This window comes from Saimiri boliviensis, chromosome 1 (assembly GCF_048565385.1).
Source record: "Saimiri boliviensis isolate mSaiBol1 chromosome 1, mSaiBol1.pri, whole genome shotgun sequence".
Taxonomy (NCBI): Eukaryota; Metazoa; Chordata; class Mammalia; order Primates; family Cebidae; genus Saimiri; species Saimiri boliviensis.
The window spans coordinates 47216360-47231767 of NC_133449.1; the positions used below are offsets into that span (position 1 = coordinate 47216360).

General features: G+C 36.7%; 1 protein-coding gene across 7 annotated transcripts in view; it reads left to right on the top strand.

Moving 5' to 3' along the window:
* Positions 1-15408, top strand: part of LOC101029346 (uncharacterized) — a 181774-nt gene that overhangs the window by 72644 nt on the left and 93722 nt on the right. For all 7 annotated transcript variants that reach the window (XM_074396877.1, XM_074396884.1, XM_074396893.1 and 4 more), the window contains 10 exons: positions 918-946; positions 1041-1113; positions 3251-3281; positions 6959-7025; positions 9510-9567; positions 11163-11191; positions 11286-11358; positions 12295-12323; positions 12418-12490; positions 14312-14342. In XM_074396877.1, the coding sequence (XP_074252978.1) occupies positions 918-946; positions 1041-1113; positions 3251-3281; positions 6959-7025; positions 9510-9567; positions 11163-11191; positions 11286-11358; positions 12295-12323; positions 12418-12490; positions 14312-14342 (493 nt within the window). The remainder of the gene's footprint in view (positions 1-917; positions 947-1040; positions 1114-3250; positions 3282-6958; positions 7026-9509; positions 9568-11162; positions 11192-11285; positions 11359-12294; positions 12324-12417; positions 12491-14311; positions 14343-15408) is intronic.

Genomic DNA, 15408 nt, shown 5'->3' on the forward strand with positions numbered 1-15408 from the left:
ATCAAATAGCAATTTAATAAAAATTCTTTAGCGAAAAACATGATACTTCCAACCAGACCATGTTGGAAAGAAAATAATTTGAAATCATTAATTGACTCCTAAACAGTTTATTTTCAGTGAATATGGGAGTGAGTTTGAAATGGAAAAGCTTATTCATATCTAATCCTTGTAGCAACATTATTTTGTATAACTGTCAAAGTTGATCATTTATCATACACTTTGAGGAGGTTTATATATTATGTCTTCTTGCCATGAGTGAATGAAGACAATTTCTGAAGGTTATACTAGAGGATACAAGAAATATAGGCACATTATTATACCATGTGGTTATGAAAAATAAAGAATATTATGTACTAGGATTCACCAAACCTATATCCAAGCTGATCATTCTGGGATACTTTGAATGAGGAGCTGTGAAGCGTACATTCAACTAAAGTGTCATAGTCATTGTGCACCTGCTCAATGATTAGGCAAGTAGAAGGGCATGATGAATATATGTAGTATAGTGGTACAAATCCTTCTGATGTCTTGCATGAAAGACATGACATGCAGGAACATTTACCAACTGCTTTGACATTGATTCCCAGACGTATGAGTTGCTCCTCTGATGTGAGATCACATTTTTTCCTAATCACTCGGCATATCCACATGCACAATGACACTATTTTATTGTGGTAATAGACATATAAAGAATAACATCACATTTCAAAGTGTAAGTGTATGTTTGATGACACCTGTAATTCTGTTCTCTTCAGTGTGTTTCTGTCATGTTCCTGTTCCAAGACACAAAGTATGAAACATGAAAGCCTACGCTAATACAGGCAGGGGGATAAAGCTTGATGCTAACACTGCATGAATGTATGCTTAACTTTATTGCATTTACATATGATTGATTATGTATCCCTTTTTCTTTTCAGTGTCTTCTGTGAAACGGCCAGCCTTGAGGGTAATTACACTGTCATTAATGTGTTTATTGATTAACTCTATAGGCTATGAAATATACTTAATGTATTGATTATTTTGTTTCCAATCCCATTCAGGCTACAAGTGACAAGAAAACTTCAGTTTCTGTTATAGCCAGAGAAATAAAGGATGGAGACAAATCTGGGACAGGTAATTTTGCAATACACATTTAAAGTCATGTTAACTGAAGATAACAGGGAACTTCCCTTTCCAAATAAGTCAGCATGGGGCTTGTGGAAACTGTGCATTCTCATTTAGGAAGCTTGAGATTCTGCATGTGTAATAAGTTATTTAGCGCCAGTGATGTTGCTGTTCCTTGTCCGTGATCTGAGTAGTAAGATTATAAACTCTTCTACGTTGAAATTAAATAGAAGAACCTCTGAAGAGCAATTCAAGACATAGCAAGCTCAAGGGACAGCATAATTTTGCTTTAATTCCACAGCATGTTTTCTTCAGAAGGAAAGGAAAAAGAGATGTAGTAATAGAAATGATAGACATCAGGTTGTATTGCTGAAACCAGAGAGAGGAAGTGATTGTAATAACCCATAAACACTGTAGAATAAGAGAACTAATGAGACCACCGATGTAATAATTATTTTCTCCAAGGAAGAGGGATTGTGAGGCAGCAAGGAGGGAAAAGAAAAGGTTCTGTGTGTAATTTAGGGGTTTCTGCTGAGGAAACGTGAGTGAGCTCACTTTGGATTTATATAGAACATTTGCGTAAAAGACGATTCCATTTTGACTGCTTCAGAGACTACTGGAAAGAGGAAAGAGTGCTCGAATTGGGATAATCCACAGTGACTTATTACTCCTCTTTGTTGTTATTAGGCATCAGAGATATATGTTTTGTTGATTTTAATTATCATTATTTTATTTTTTTTTTTTTGAGATGGAGTTTCGCTCTTGTTACCCAGGCTGGAGTGCAATGGCTCGATCTCGGCTCACTGCAGCCTCCGCCTCCTGGGTTCAGGCAATTCTTCTGCCTCAGCCTCCAGAGTAGCTGGGATTACAGTCATGTGCCAGCCACCATGCCCAGCTATTTTTTTGTATTTTTAGTAGAGACGCTGTTTCACCATGTTGATCAGGATGGTCTCAATCTATTGACCTCCTGATCCACCCACCTCGGCCTCCCAAAGTGCTGGGATTACAGGTTTGAGACATCGCACCCGGCTGATTTTAATTATTAAAAATAAGATAAACTTGAATATGAATACATTGGCTCTGTTCATGAAGGAGCTAACTCTTGGATAAAATAGCTATTTAATGAAATTTCTTTAGAGGATAACATGATACCTCAAAGAAGACTATTTTAGAAATAAAAATTATGTTGAATTCATTAACTGACTCCAAAAATGGTTATTTTCAATGAATATTGGAGTGATATCTGAATGTAAAAGCTTATTAATATCTAATGCTTGTAGTCCTTTTATTTAGTACAAGTATGTCAAAACTGATAAAGGCTGATACTGTTTATTGAGGCTTATGTGTCATATTGTGTTGCATGAGTGTGTGAAGAAACTTTCAGAAAGCTAAACTAGAGGATACCAGAAATGTTGAAAATTATTACACCACATGGGTGTGAGTAATAAGGAATATTATCTATGAATATTCACTAGACGTATATCCAATCTGATCTATTTAGGGCCTTTCCACTGCAGAGACATGAAGTATACATTCAACTGAAGTGTCATTGTAATTGTGTACCTTCTCAGTTATTGGGCAAGTTAAAGAACATGATGAATATTTGTAGTCCAATGGTATAAATTCTTCTGATGTGTTGCATGAAAGACATGCGGGAATTGTACCATCTGCTTTGACACTGATTCCCAGGTGTATGAGCTGCTCCTCTGATTTTAGATCACATTGGTCCTCATCACTTGGTGTATCCACATTGCTGTTGACCCTCAGTGTTTTAGAAATGACATGTGACAGGTGTGCACCACCATACCTGACTACTTTTTGTATTTTTAGTAGAGACGAGCTTTCACCATGTTGGCCAGGCTTGTCTTCATCTCCTGACCTCAAGTGTTCCACCTGCTTCGGCCTCCCTAAGTGCTGGGATTACAGGTGTGAGGCACCGCACCAGCCTGCATGATTATTTTTGTAAAGATAGAAGCTTGCTGTGTGCCGAGGCTGGTCTCATACCCCTGGGCTCCTCAAGTGATACTTCTGTCTCAGAGTTCTGACTAGCTGAGATTATGGGAACAAGCCCCTGTGATCTTTTATGTTTTCAATATTCTGTAGTTTTCTATTGTTGATTTAAAATGCATTTTACTTTTTCTTTAAGTGCATCCTGCTGTTGACGAGCATTTAAACAGGTATGATTTCACAGATTATTTAAAGTGATATGTTAATTAAGTGGATAGAGAGAATAGAAACTACTCTCTGTTTAGTGTTCTAGTCTGTGCTAGACACCAGATTACCTGCATCACATTTATCGCCTCCTGTCATCTTCACACAGCTTTAGAAACTATTTCTGATATTATTGCTTTCTTACTCATTAGGCAACTCTGGTCGAAAGAGTTTGAAATGTTGGGTCATGATTCCATAGTTAACAGGTAGACAACTCATGATTTGACAATCATCCGGCCTGGCCTTTCATATCACTTTGCGCCTAAACATTGATGGAAAGAGATGTATGCAGCAATGGGATCAAGGTATTGGTTTAAATCAGGTCAATTCAGAAGGTCACATTTTGTTATATAAGAACTGCCTTTAGATTGTTCCTTAGAAGCTTGGCTACTCCAAAAGTTTGTCCTAATATGTTTGGAATTTACAGTGGTAACAAGTACCTAATTTTTTGTTGTTGTTCAGCCATCAAAGTTTTGAAAGCAGATATGAGTTATCTGTGGCCAAAGGACCATAAGTTTTTCCTAAGCAAGACCAGGTCAGTCTAAGGGAGAAATCATTTTACTGTACATGGAGAATATCTGCATATAGTCTATGCTATATTAAGTATATTTAGCATATATTGAAAGCCTATTTTGAATTCATTTCTCCACTTACTGACTACCCAGTTTGGTTTTCGCTTTGAGTACCCTGCCTAGTTGGATGAAGCTGTTTCTTGTTTTCTGGATTTATTTTTTTCTTTTTGTGACATTGAAATAGTATTTTCTTGATTTCTTTTTACTTTCTCTTCTGCTTTGCTTAGGGTTTATTACTTTCTATCATTGTTTTCCTGTATGGTAGCTAAATATTCCCCATTTTCCTATAGACAAAATGAGAAGGGCACAGAATTTGAGAATTTTAAGAAATCCTGGAGACTAAACAAAATACCCTGTAGTACTTGAATCTGTGTTTAACATCCTGATTAAGTGGTTGTTCAGGTGGAGAATCTGAAACTCAAAGAGATGAAATTATTCAGTTATATATAGTAAATGGCAAAAATGAGATTTGCACTCAGGTTTCTTAATTCAAAACACAGTCTTGGGTTTTTTTTTTTTTTTTTTTTTTTTTTTTTTTTGAGACAGAGTGTCACTTTGTCACCAGGCACCTGGCTGGAGTGCAGTAGCACAATCTTGGCTCACTGCAACCTCTGCCTCCCGGGTTCAAGCAATTCTCATGCCTCAGCCTCCCGAGAAGCTGGGACTACAGGCGGACGCCACCACACCCAGCTACTTTTTATATTTATCGTAGAGATGGGGTTTCACCATGTTGGCCAGGATGGTCTCGATCTCTTGACCTTGTGATCTGCCCACCTCGGCCTCCCAAAGAGCTAGGATTACAGGCTTGAGCACTGCGCCCGGCAAAACATAATCTTCCTTTCTTTTTTTTTTTTTTTTTTTGAGATGGAGTTTCGCTCTTGTTACCCAGGCTGGAGTGCAATGGCGCGATCTCGGCTTACTGCATCCTCCGCCTCCTGGGTTTAGGCAATTCTGCCTCAGCCTCCTAAGTAGCTGGGATTACAGGCACGCGCCACCATGCCCAGCTGATTTTTTGTATTTTTAGTAGAGACGGGGTTTCACCATGTTGACCAGGATGGTCTCGATCTCTCGACCTCGTGATCCATCCTCCTCGGCCTCCCAAAGTGCTGGGATTACAGGCTTGAGCCACCACGCCCGGCCCACAATCTTCTTTTACATTATTTTGTCACTGAGTGTTTTTATAACAGAAAGAGGGAGTCACTCTAGTGAACACAGTGGAAGAGGATGAGAATGGAGTGAGTTGTTGAACTCAATGAAAGTGGATAAGACTGGAATTTGCAGGGCACAGCTAAATTTGAAGAGAAACAAACACTTAAGAAGTTGGAAACATGGGATGTTGGGAGTTATCAAGAAAGGCATATTAAAATAGGGCATTCAAGGAGTTCTGAAAAAGCTACTGCCCTTTTGTTTGTTTAACTGAAAGAACTACCAAACTTTAAAGTTTTTATTGAAAAATGTGAAAAGTATTCGAGCCGCTGAAAAGAGTCTCTGGAGCAATAGGAATGTGGTATCTTCTTCCACCCTAGCTTACAGAGGGCCTAGAACACCTCACAAATTAGGAAGCTGGAGATTGCTTAAGTACATAGATCTGTGACCCAGGATGGATGTCAATTTTTTTTTTTTTTTTTTTTTGCCTCTTTTCTGAATTCTCTCCTGTACCTGTAGGTTAGGTCATAGGTAGGATTGGTTGGCAAATCGGTAATGAAGCTTCAGTTGTGTAGTTGGTAACGTCCTGACACTTGGGGTGGTTGACTGAGACTTACTTTCCAGCAGCAGAGGAATAGAGAACTCCTCATCTCAATTACTTTAGCTTGTCTTCTTAGGAATCAGGGGTTTTCTAGGCTGAAGGTGTAGATTGGAGACTGCCATGGATCCCTGCAAAAGAGGGATCCAGAAGTGGGAGCCTACGGGAAGGAAGAAAATTAGATAGTTGTAAATGAAACGGAGCTGTAACTATTCAGTAGGGAGACTTTTCCAGCCGTCTGTCTTGGGTGTGAGTGTCTATGAAGGTTTTTAATCCTGCTGGGTTTTGTGGACCAGAATAAGGCAGGATCTATATAATAACCATAATTAGATTTTATTTATTTATTTATTTATTTATTTATTTTTTGAGACGGAGTTTTGCTCTTGTTACCCAGGCTGGAGTGCAATGGTGGAATCTCGGCTCACCGCAACCTCTGCCTCCTGGTTTCAGGCAATTCTTCTGACTCAGGCTCCTGATTGGGATTACAGACATGTGCCACCATGCCCAGCTAATTTTTTGTATTTTTAGTAGAAATGGGGTTTCACCATGTTGATCAGGATGGTCTCGATCTCTTCACCTTGTGATCCACCCACCTCGGCCTCCCAAAGTGCTGGGATTACAGGCTTGAGCCACCACGCCCGGCCCTGTAATTAGATTTTATAATTTTTAATGTTTCAATCTTCTGTGAAGGATATTCCCAATAACAAAGTAAACCTTTGTAATTTGCTTTTTGTACACTCAGCTTTCAAACATGTCTAGTGTTTCAGGGGGCTTGTGCAGTGTTCTTGAGTAATCAGAATCAATGGGCACTCTTTAAGTAGCTTATATGCTGAAGATCCAAGACTCCCATTTTCCAGTGACACAGATTAGTCTTTGAATCAGAAATAGTTAATGGAGAAGAGACAGTGCATTTTCCACCTTGTTTTAGGTTATCAGGTTTATTCCAGTTCAGTAGCAAAAGTTCTGTCGCTTATCAATTGGATTTTCAGTTTAGCCTTTAGGGTAGATAATTTGTAAGGACAAAGTATTGTCTGTCTGTGCCATTGTATTGCCTGTCAGTATTTGTTCTGGGTTTAAGGGCATGTTTATTGGATATTTCATAGTTTGGGAGATGTGGAGGGAGAAATAGGTAACTAAAATGTTTTCTAAAACAGAGACCATATCTAAATTGTGTCAAGAAATATTGTTTAATGTACAGGTAACTGACCTTCCTCAGACTTGGATTTACCATTTTTTAGGGAGGGGACATGGGTGTATAGACTGACAGTGTTTGTTTTGTGTTAAGAAATGAACCTGCTCATTTTTGTTGTATCGTTTTTTTCTATAGGTGTCTCCAGAGACCAGAGGATGGTGCAAAGCCTGTGCCGGAGGATGAGTCTAATTCTGATTCTGTGGTAAAGTACTCACTTGTGAAATTAATTTTCTCACTCTGAATCTCATTTTTTATATTATTATCTTCTAAACTTTAGCAGTTGTCTACCTATCATTGTTTTATGTCGTATTAAAAATTTTATTAGAGATAATCATTTCAAAGAAATAGGAGGGGTTAATTTTTATTTTTTTTTCCTTTGCAGAATAGAAATAGTTGATAAATACTTTGAGAGTTTGGATCTGAAAATAATGGACTGGAAAATATATAGTGACAGAAAAATGATGTTAGAGAATGCTTTCTTGCAATATAGGAAATAGGAATTTTGGTCTAGGCTTATTTGAGTATGTGTCTCAACATTGAGGTATAAATAAATTGAGAATGCCTAATCACACTTCTGTTTAAATGACTTTAATCATGGAATGCCCCTGGTACATATAGCATATTGCTTTTTAATTTCTTGTACACATATTTCGATATCTTACAGTTTTTTGCGGAGATTTATTTCTTTATTTTTATCTTTGGTTCTATAATTAGACGAAAATAATACCAGAAATTGCAGAAATTTAACTAGACATGCTAACGTGTGCCTCTAGTTCCAGCTCTTCAAGAGGTGAAGCTAGGAGAATTGCTTGAGTCCAGGAGTTTAAGACCAAGCTTGGCCATATAGCAAGACTTTACCTCTAATTCAAAAAACAAAAAAATTGTGGGAGATTAGCAATTTAAGTACTGTTCTGAAATCTGTATTACAAAGGGTTTACACTGTGTTTTCAAAGTCTTTTTAAGTTAAGAATATAGTTTAAATTCATTATCTCTTTGAAGAATATGCATTTCATTAAAACAAAAAACCTGTTTGATAAGCAGAGACTGTTTGTATTGTTTAATTTCACAAGGTTTTTGCATTATAATTTTAAAAAATAAGCACTCAGGGTCCTTGTATCATTCTAAATTTCAAATTTCAGAGGCATGTGTGTTTTGTTCTTGAAAAAATAATTGTAATGCTCCTGCATTACTATGAGCCACTTGAAATAAAGAACATATCTGTATGTATCCTGGAATACCTAGAATAAGATCTTGCATGGAAGAAACTTTCTAATAGTTTTAATGGGAATAAACAAACAGGCAAATGGGCTTTTATATAATGGAATGTTATAGTTAACAGATATTCCATAATATAGCTAATAGTTACATCTGTTAAATTTCTAGAATGTTTTCAGTTTATCTTTTCTTCTAAGGTTGACAATGTTTAAATTTATGTGACTTATGTTTAGAAAATACGTCATATGGAAGAAAATAAAAATTAGCAAAGAGGGATAGGAAATAGGAAAGGTGGATACAGCCTGTTTCCTAATATCTTCCAACTGGAAGCTTGGATTAGGATTTTAGATTAAATTTTCTTACACTTTTAAAGCCCCAATCATTTTGTATTAAATGTATATTTTTCAAGGCATATGTTACTCTTTGGAACTGTGAATAAAAATTCTTTCTGCAGGTGGAAAGTTGATGGAACTTAATTTTTTTTTCTCTCTCTCTCTGTAGTAAGAACGTTTCAGCTTTCAGGTGGATGATCATGTTTAACTGTTGGGATGTCTTATTTTATAGTTAATGAATTAAACTCTTTGTTACATAAGTATTGACACAAAACAAACTGTAGAGTAAATGCTAACCGGTATTATTGGTCTTATATTAGGAACAGAAGCTTTTCTTCTAAGTTCACGTTTGATTGACTGGTCATGTCTCTCTCTCTGTTTGTTTCTCTATCCTTCCTCTTTATTTAAAAACGATTTACCTCAGCCTTAACTTTTTCCTTGCAGAACACATGTCTTTAGTGTCTGTTTTTTCATTTCACCTCTGTTTCTATTATCAGCACACATATTACCGCTTTCTCTTTAGCAGCTCTGTGTGGCTTTCATTGGTCAATCATTGCTCTATAAGGTGGTTGGTTGTTTTGTTCTCCCTTTTTCGGAAGGAGCTGAAGTTATACAATAATTTGTTCTTAGCTTTTAACACAGAGAATGCAAGCAACTTGTACTGTTTCCGATGCCAACCCATTTCAATATAGTACTACTAACACCAACAGGCTCAAATTTTATCGCCACAAAATGTAATTCCCACAGATAGGTATAATGCATAGATATTTTGAAAAATAATGTAGTTAATTTACTTTTGTATTATTACTCTTATTCAGTGATACTCGAAATTACATATGAGTAAATTTTTGTCCTAGGTTGTTATGCATAGGAAAAGAAACTTATGAGTATAATAGTATTTATGTAACAATCAACTAGGGTTAAAAGGAGTAACATTGTGAGACTATGTGTAGCACCAATCATAATCATCAAAGCATTAGAATATGTGGATACGTAAATAGCAGACTCGAGATTTGAATCTACATAGGAGTGACTTCAAAACCTATGCATTTTGCATTAGATCATGTAGTAGTGGTGGCTGTTGTAATTATTTTAACTTGCTGCATGTTATTCTTAATCCGATTGTGTTTTTCTTCTAGCTCATTGAAAAATCACGTAAAATAAAGAAGATTCCTCATGAAGATTCTTTAGAAAATTGTAAGCTATTTGAGCCTGCCTATTGAATTATTTACTGATTATTCTTTTCTTATTTTTTCTTTACTCTCTTTTATTTATTTATTTATTTTTTAATCTTAAGGCACAGTCTCACTCTTTCTGCTGCCTAGGCTGGAGTGCAGTAGCACAGTCTTGGCTCATTGCAACTTCCGTCTCTTGGAATCAAGTGATTCTGCTGCCTCCACCTCCCTAGTAGCTTGGACTACAGGTGTGTGCCGCCACACCTAGCTAATTTTTGTATTTTTAGTAGAGACGGGGTTTCACCATGTTGGCCAGGCTTGTCTCGATCTCCTGACGTCAAGTGATCCGCTGGCCTCTGCCTCCGACTCCCAAAGTGCTGGGATTACAGGCTTGTGCCAACGTGCCCGGCCTGTGTGATTATTTTTATAAAGATAGAATCTTGCTATGTTGCCCAGGCTGGTCTCAAACTCCTGGGCTGCTCAAGTGATACTTCTGTCTCAGCCTTCTGAGTAGCTGAGATAATTATATTAACCAGCCACTGTGCCCTTTTATGTTTTTAATATTCTATCCTGTCTTTGTCTATACTTGCCTTTGTTAGTCTTGGACATCAGAGATACAGGTTTTGTTGCTATTAGTTCATGAGATAAACATGAATATACATACATTCACTTTGCTTTTAGAGGAGCTAACTTTTGGATCAAATAGCAATTTGATAAAAATTCTTTAGCGAAAAACATGATCCTTCCAACCGGACCATGTTGGAAAGAAAATAATTTGAAATCATTAATTGACTCCGAAACAGTTTATTTTCAGTGAATATTGGAGTGAATTTGAAATGGAAAAGCTTATTCATATCTAATCCTTGTAGCAACATCATTTTGTATCACTATGTCAAATTTGATCATTTATCATACTTTTTGATGTGGTTTATAAATTATGTCTTCTTGCCATGAATGAATGAAGACAATTTCTGAAGGATAAACTAGAGGATACAAGAAATGTAGGCACATTATTATACCACATGGGTATGAGAAATAAAGAATATCATATACTAGGATTCACCAAACCTATATCCAAGCTGATCATTCTGGGACCCTTCCACTGAGGAGCCGTGAAGCGTACATTCAACTAAAGTGTCATAGTCATTGTGCACCTGCTCAATTATCAGGCAAGTAGAAGGGCATGATGATTATTTGTAGTATAATGGTATAAATCCTTCTGACGTCTTAAATGAAAGACATGAAATGCAGGAGTATTTACCACCTGCTTTGACATTGATTCCCAGACTTATGAGTTACTCCTCTGATTTTAGACCACATTTTTTTTCTAATCACTCGGCATATGCACAGGCACAATGACACTCTTTTATTGTGGTAATAGACATATAAAGAATAACATCACATTTCAAAGTGTAAGTGTATGTTTGATGACACCTGTAATTCTGTTCTCTGCAGTGTGTTTCTGTCATGTTCCTGTTCCAAGACACAAAGTATGAAACATGAAAGCCTACGCTAATACAGGCAGGGGGATAAAGCTTGATGCTAACACTGCATGAATGTATGGTTAACTTTATCACATTTACATATGATTGATTATGTATCCCTTTTTCTTTTCAGTGTCTTCTGTGAAACAACCAGCCTTGAGGGTAATTACACTGTCATTTATGTTTTTAATTATTAACTCTGTAGCCTATGGAATATACTCAATATATTGATTATTTTGTTTCCAATCCCATTCAGGCTACAAGTGACAAGAAAACATCAGTTTCAGTTATAGCCAGTGAAATAAAGGATGGAGACAAATCTGGGACAGGTAATTTTGCAATACACATTTAATGTCATGTTCACTCAAGATTGAAGAGAACTTCTATTTTTTGAATAAATCAATGGAAGGCTCAGTGAAGCTGCATATTCTGATTGAGCAGGCCTGGGATTCTGTATTAGTGATAATTTCTCAGTTGACGATGATGCTGCAGGTCTTTGGCCTTGATCTGAGTAGTAAGATTTTAGACTTCCCTACATTGAACTTGGGAAGAAGAGCCATTGAAGAGCAGTTGAAGATATACCAGACTCAGGGGACAGCATAATTGTGCTTTATTTCTACGGCGTGTTTTCATCAGGAGGGGAAAGAGAAGGAGATGAAGTAATAGAAATTATAGGCATCAGACCATATTGCCAAAACCAGAGTGAAAAAGGGATTGTAATAACCCATGAACACTGTAGAACAACAACTAAGGACACCACTGATGGAGTAATTTCTGTCCTTATGGAAGAGGGATTGTGAGGTAGGAAGGAGGGAAAAGAAGAAGTTATGCAGTTTTGGGGATTCTGCTGAGGAAACCTGAGTGAGCTCCCTTCAGATGCATTTGGAATATTTGCATAAAAGAAGATTTGACTGTGGCTGGCAGAAAGAGTGCTGGAATTGAGATAAACCAAAGTGACTCATTGCTCCTCTTTGTTACCGTTAGGCACAGAGATACATTTTTTTTGTTTTAGTTATAAAAATGAGATAAACTTGAATATGAATACATTGTCTTTGTTGTTCAAGGAGCTAACTCTGGTCATCCTGTTTTCCTATTTTCTTCTGTGTTTTTCTGTCATGTTCCTGTCCCAAGACACAAAGTATAACACAAGAAAACCTACACTACTACAGGCAGGAAAATACAGGTTTTTGCTAACACTGCATGGATGTATGGATATCTTTAGCATATTTACATATGATTTATTATGTATCCCTTTTTCCTTTCAGTGTCTTCTCAGAAACAGCGGGCCTCGAAGGTAATTACACTCTCATTTGTATTTTGAAGTATTAAATGTATAGTCTGTCAAAGATGCTTCATGTGCTGATTACTTTCCTTGAAATCCCATTCAGGCTACAGGTAACAAGAAAGATCCTGTTTCGAATATAGCCAGAGAAATAAAGGATGGATCAAAATATGGGACAGGTAATTTTGCAATACACATTTAATGTCATGTTCACTGAAGATAAAAGGGAACTTCCCTTTCCAAATAAATCAGCAGGGGGCTCGTGGAAACTGTGCATTCTGATTCAGGAAGACTGATATTCTGCATTTGTTATAAGTTATTTAGTACCAGTGATGCGGCTGGTCCTTGTCCGTGATCTGAGTAGTACAATTATAAAGTCTTCTACATTGAAATTAAATAGAAGAACCTCTGAAGAGCAATTCAAGACATAGCAAGCTCAAGGGACAGCATAATTTTGCTTTAATTCCACAGCATGTTTTCTTCAGGAAGGAAAGGAAAAAGCGATGTAGCAATAGAGATGATAGACATTAGGTTGTATTGCTGAAACCAGAGGGAAGAAGTGATTGTAATAATCCATAAACACTGTAGAATGAGATAACTAATTAGACCACCGATGTAACACTTATTTTGTCCAAGAAAGAGGGATTGTGGGGCAGCAAGGAGTGAAAAGAAAGGTTCTGTATGTAATTTAGGTGTTTTTGCTGAGGAAACGTGAGTCAACTCATTTTCGATTTATATAGAACATTTGCGTAAAAGATGATTCCATTCTGGCTGCTTCAGAGACTACTGGAAAGAGGAGACAGTGCTAGAATTGGGATAATCCACAGTGACTCATTACTCCTCTTTTTTGCTATTAGGCATCAGAGATAGATGTTTTGTTGATTTTAATTATTAAAAACAAGATAAACTTGAATATGAATACATTGGCTCTGTTCATGAAGGAGCTAACTCTTGGATAAAATAGCTATTTAATGAAATTTCTTTAGAGGATAACATGATACCTCAAAGACGACTATTTTAGAAACAAAAATTATGTTGAATTCATTAACTGACTCCAAAAATGGTTATTTTCAATGAATATTGGAGTGATATCTGAATGTAAAAGCTTATTAATATCTAATGCTTGTAGTCCTTTTATTTAGTAGAAGTATGTCAAAACTGATAAAGGCTGATACTGTTTATTGAGGCTTTTGTGTCATATTGTGTTGCATGAGTGTGTGAAGAAACTTTCAGAAAGCTAAACTAGAGGATACCAGAAATGTTGAAAATTATTACACCACATGGGTGTGAGTAATAAGGAATATTATCTATGAATATTCACTAGACGTATATCCAAGCTGATCTATTTAGGGCCTTTCCCCTGCAGAGACATGAAGTATACATTCAACTGAAGTGTCATTGTAATTGTGTACCTTCTCAGTTATTGGGCAAGTTAAAGAACATGATGAATATTTGTAGTCCAATGGTATAAATTCTTCTGATGTCTTGCATGAAAGACATGCAGGAATAGTACCATCTGCTTTGACACTGATTCCCAGGTGTATGAGCTGCTCCTCTGATTTTAGATCACATTGGTCCTCCTCACTTGGTGTATCCACATTGCTGTTGATCCTCAGTGTTTTAGAAATAGACACATGACAGGTGTGCACCACCCAGACCTGACTACTTTTTGTATTTTTAGTAGAGACGAACTTTCACCATGTTGGCTAGGCTTGTCTTCATCTCCTGACCTCAAGTGTTCCACCTGCTTCGGCCTCCCAAAGTGCTGGGATTACAGGCGCAAGGCACCGCACCGAGCCTTCATGATTATTTTTGTAAAGATAGAAGCTTGCTGTGTTGCCCAGACTGGTCTCAAACCCCTGGGCTCCTCAAGTGATACTTCTGTCTCAGAGTTCTGACTAGCTGAGATTATGGGAACAAGCCCCTGTGCTCTTTGTATGTTTTCAATTTTCTATCGTTTTCTATTGTTGATTTAAAGTATATTTTACTTTCTCTTTAAGTGCATCCTGCTGTTGACGAGCATGTAAACAGGTATGATCACAGATTGTTTAAAGTGATATGTTAACTAAGTGGATAGAGAGAATAGAAACTAGTACCTGTTTAGTGTTCTAGTCTGTGCTAGGCACCAGATTACCTGCTTCACGTTTATCATCTCATGTAATCTTTACACAGCTTTACAAAGTAGTTGTGCTATTATTGCTTTCTTACTGATTAGGCAACTCTGATCGAAAGAGTTTGAAATGTTGGGTCATGATTCTATAGTTAACAGGTAGCCAACCCATGATTTGTGAAGCATCCTGCCTGTCTTTTCACATCACTTTGCACCTAAACATAGATGGAAAGAGATGTATGCAGCAATGGGATCAAGGTACTGGTTTAAATCAGGTCAATTCAGAAGGTCACATTTTGTTATGTATGAACTCTCTTTAGAGTGTTCCTTAGAAACTTGGCTACTCCAAAAGTTTGTCCTAATATGTTTGGAATTTACAGTGGTAACAAGTACTTGTTTTGTTGTTGTTGTTGTTCAACCATCAAAGTTTTAAAGGCAGGTAGGAGTTACTTGTGTCCAGAAGACCCTAGGTTTTTCCTAAGCAATACCTGGTCAGTCTAAGAGAGAAATCATTTTACTGTACATGGAGAATATCTGCATATAGTCTATGTTATATTAACTATAGTTAGCATATATTGAAAGCCTATTTAGAATTCACTTCTCCACTTACTGACTACCCAGTTTGGTTTTCGCTTTGAGTACCCTGCCTAGTTGGATGAAGCTGTTTCTTGTTTTCTGGATTTATTTTTTTCTTTCTATGACATTGAAATAATATTTTCTTGATTTCTTTTTACTTTCTCTTCTGCTTTGCTTAGGGTTTATTACTTTCTATTATTGTTTTCATGTATGGTAGCTAAATATTTCCCATTTTCTTACAGACAAAACCAGAAAGGCAAAGAATTTCAGAATTTTAAGAAATCCTGGAGACTAAACAAAATATCCTGTAATACTTGAATCTGTGTTCAACATCCTGATTAAGTGGTTGTTCAGGTGGAGAATCTGAAACTCAAAGAGATGAAATTATTCTGTTGGATACAGTAAATGGCA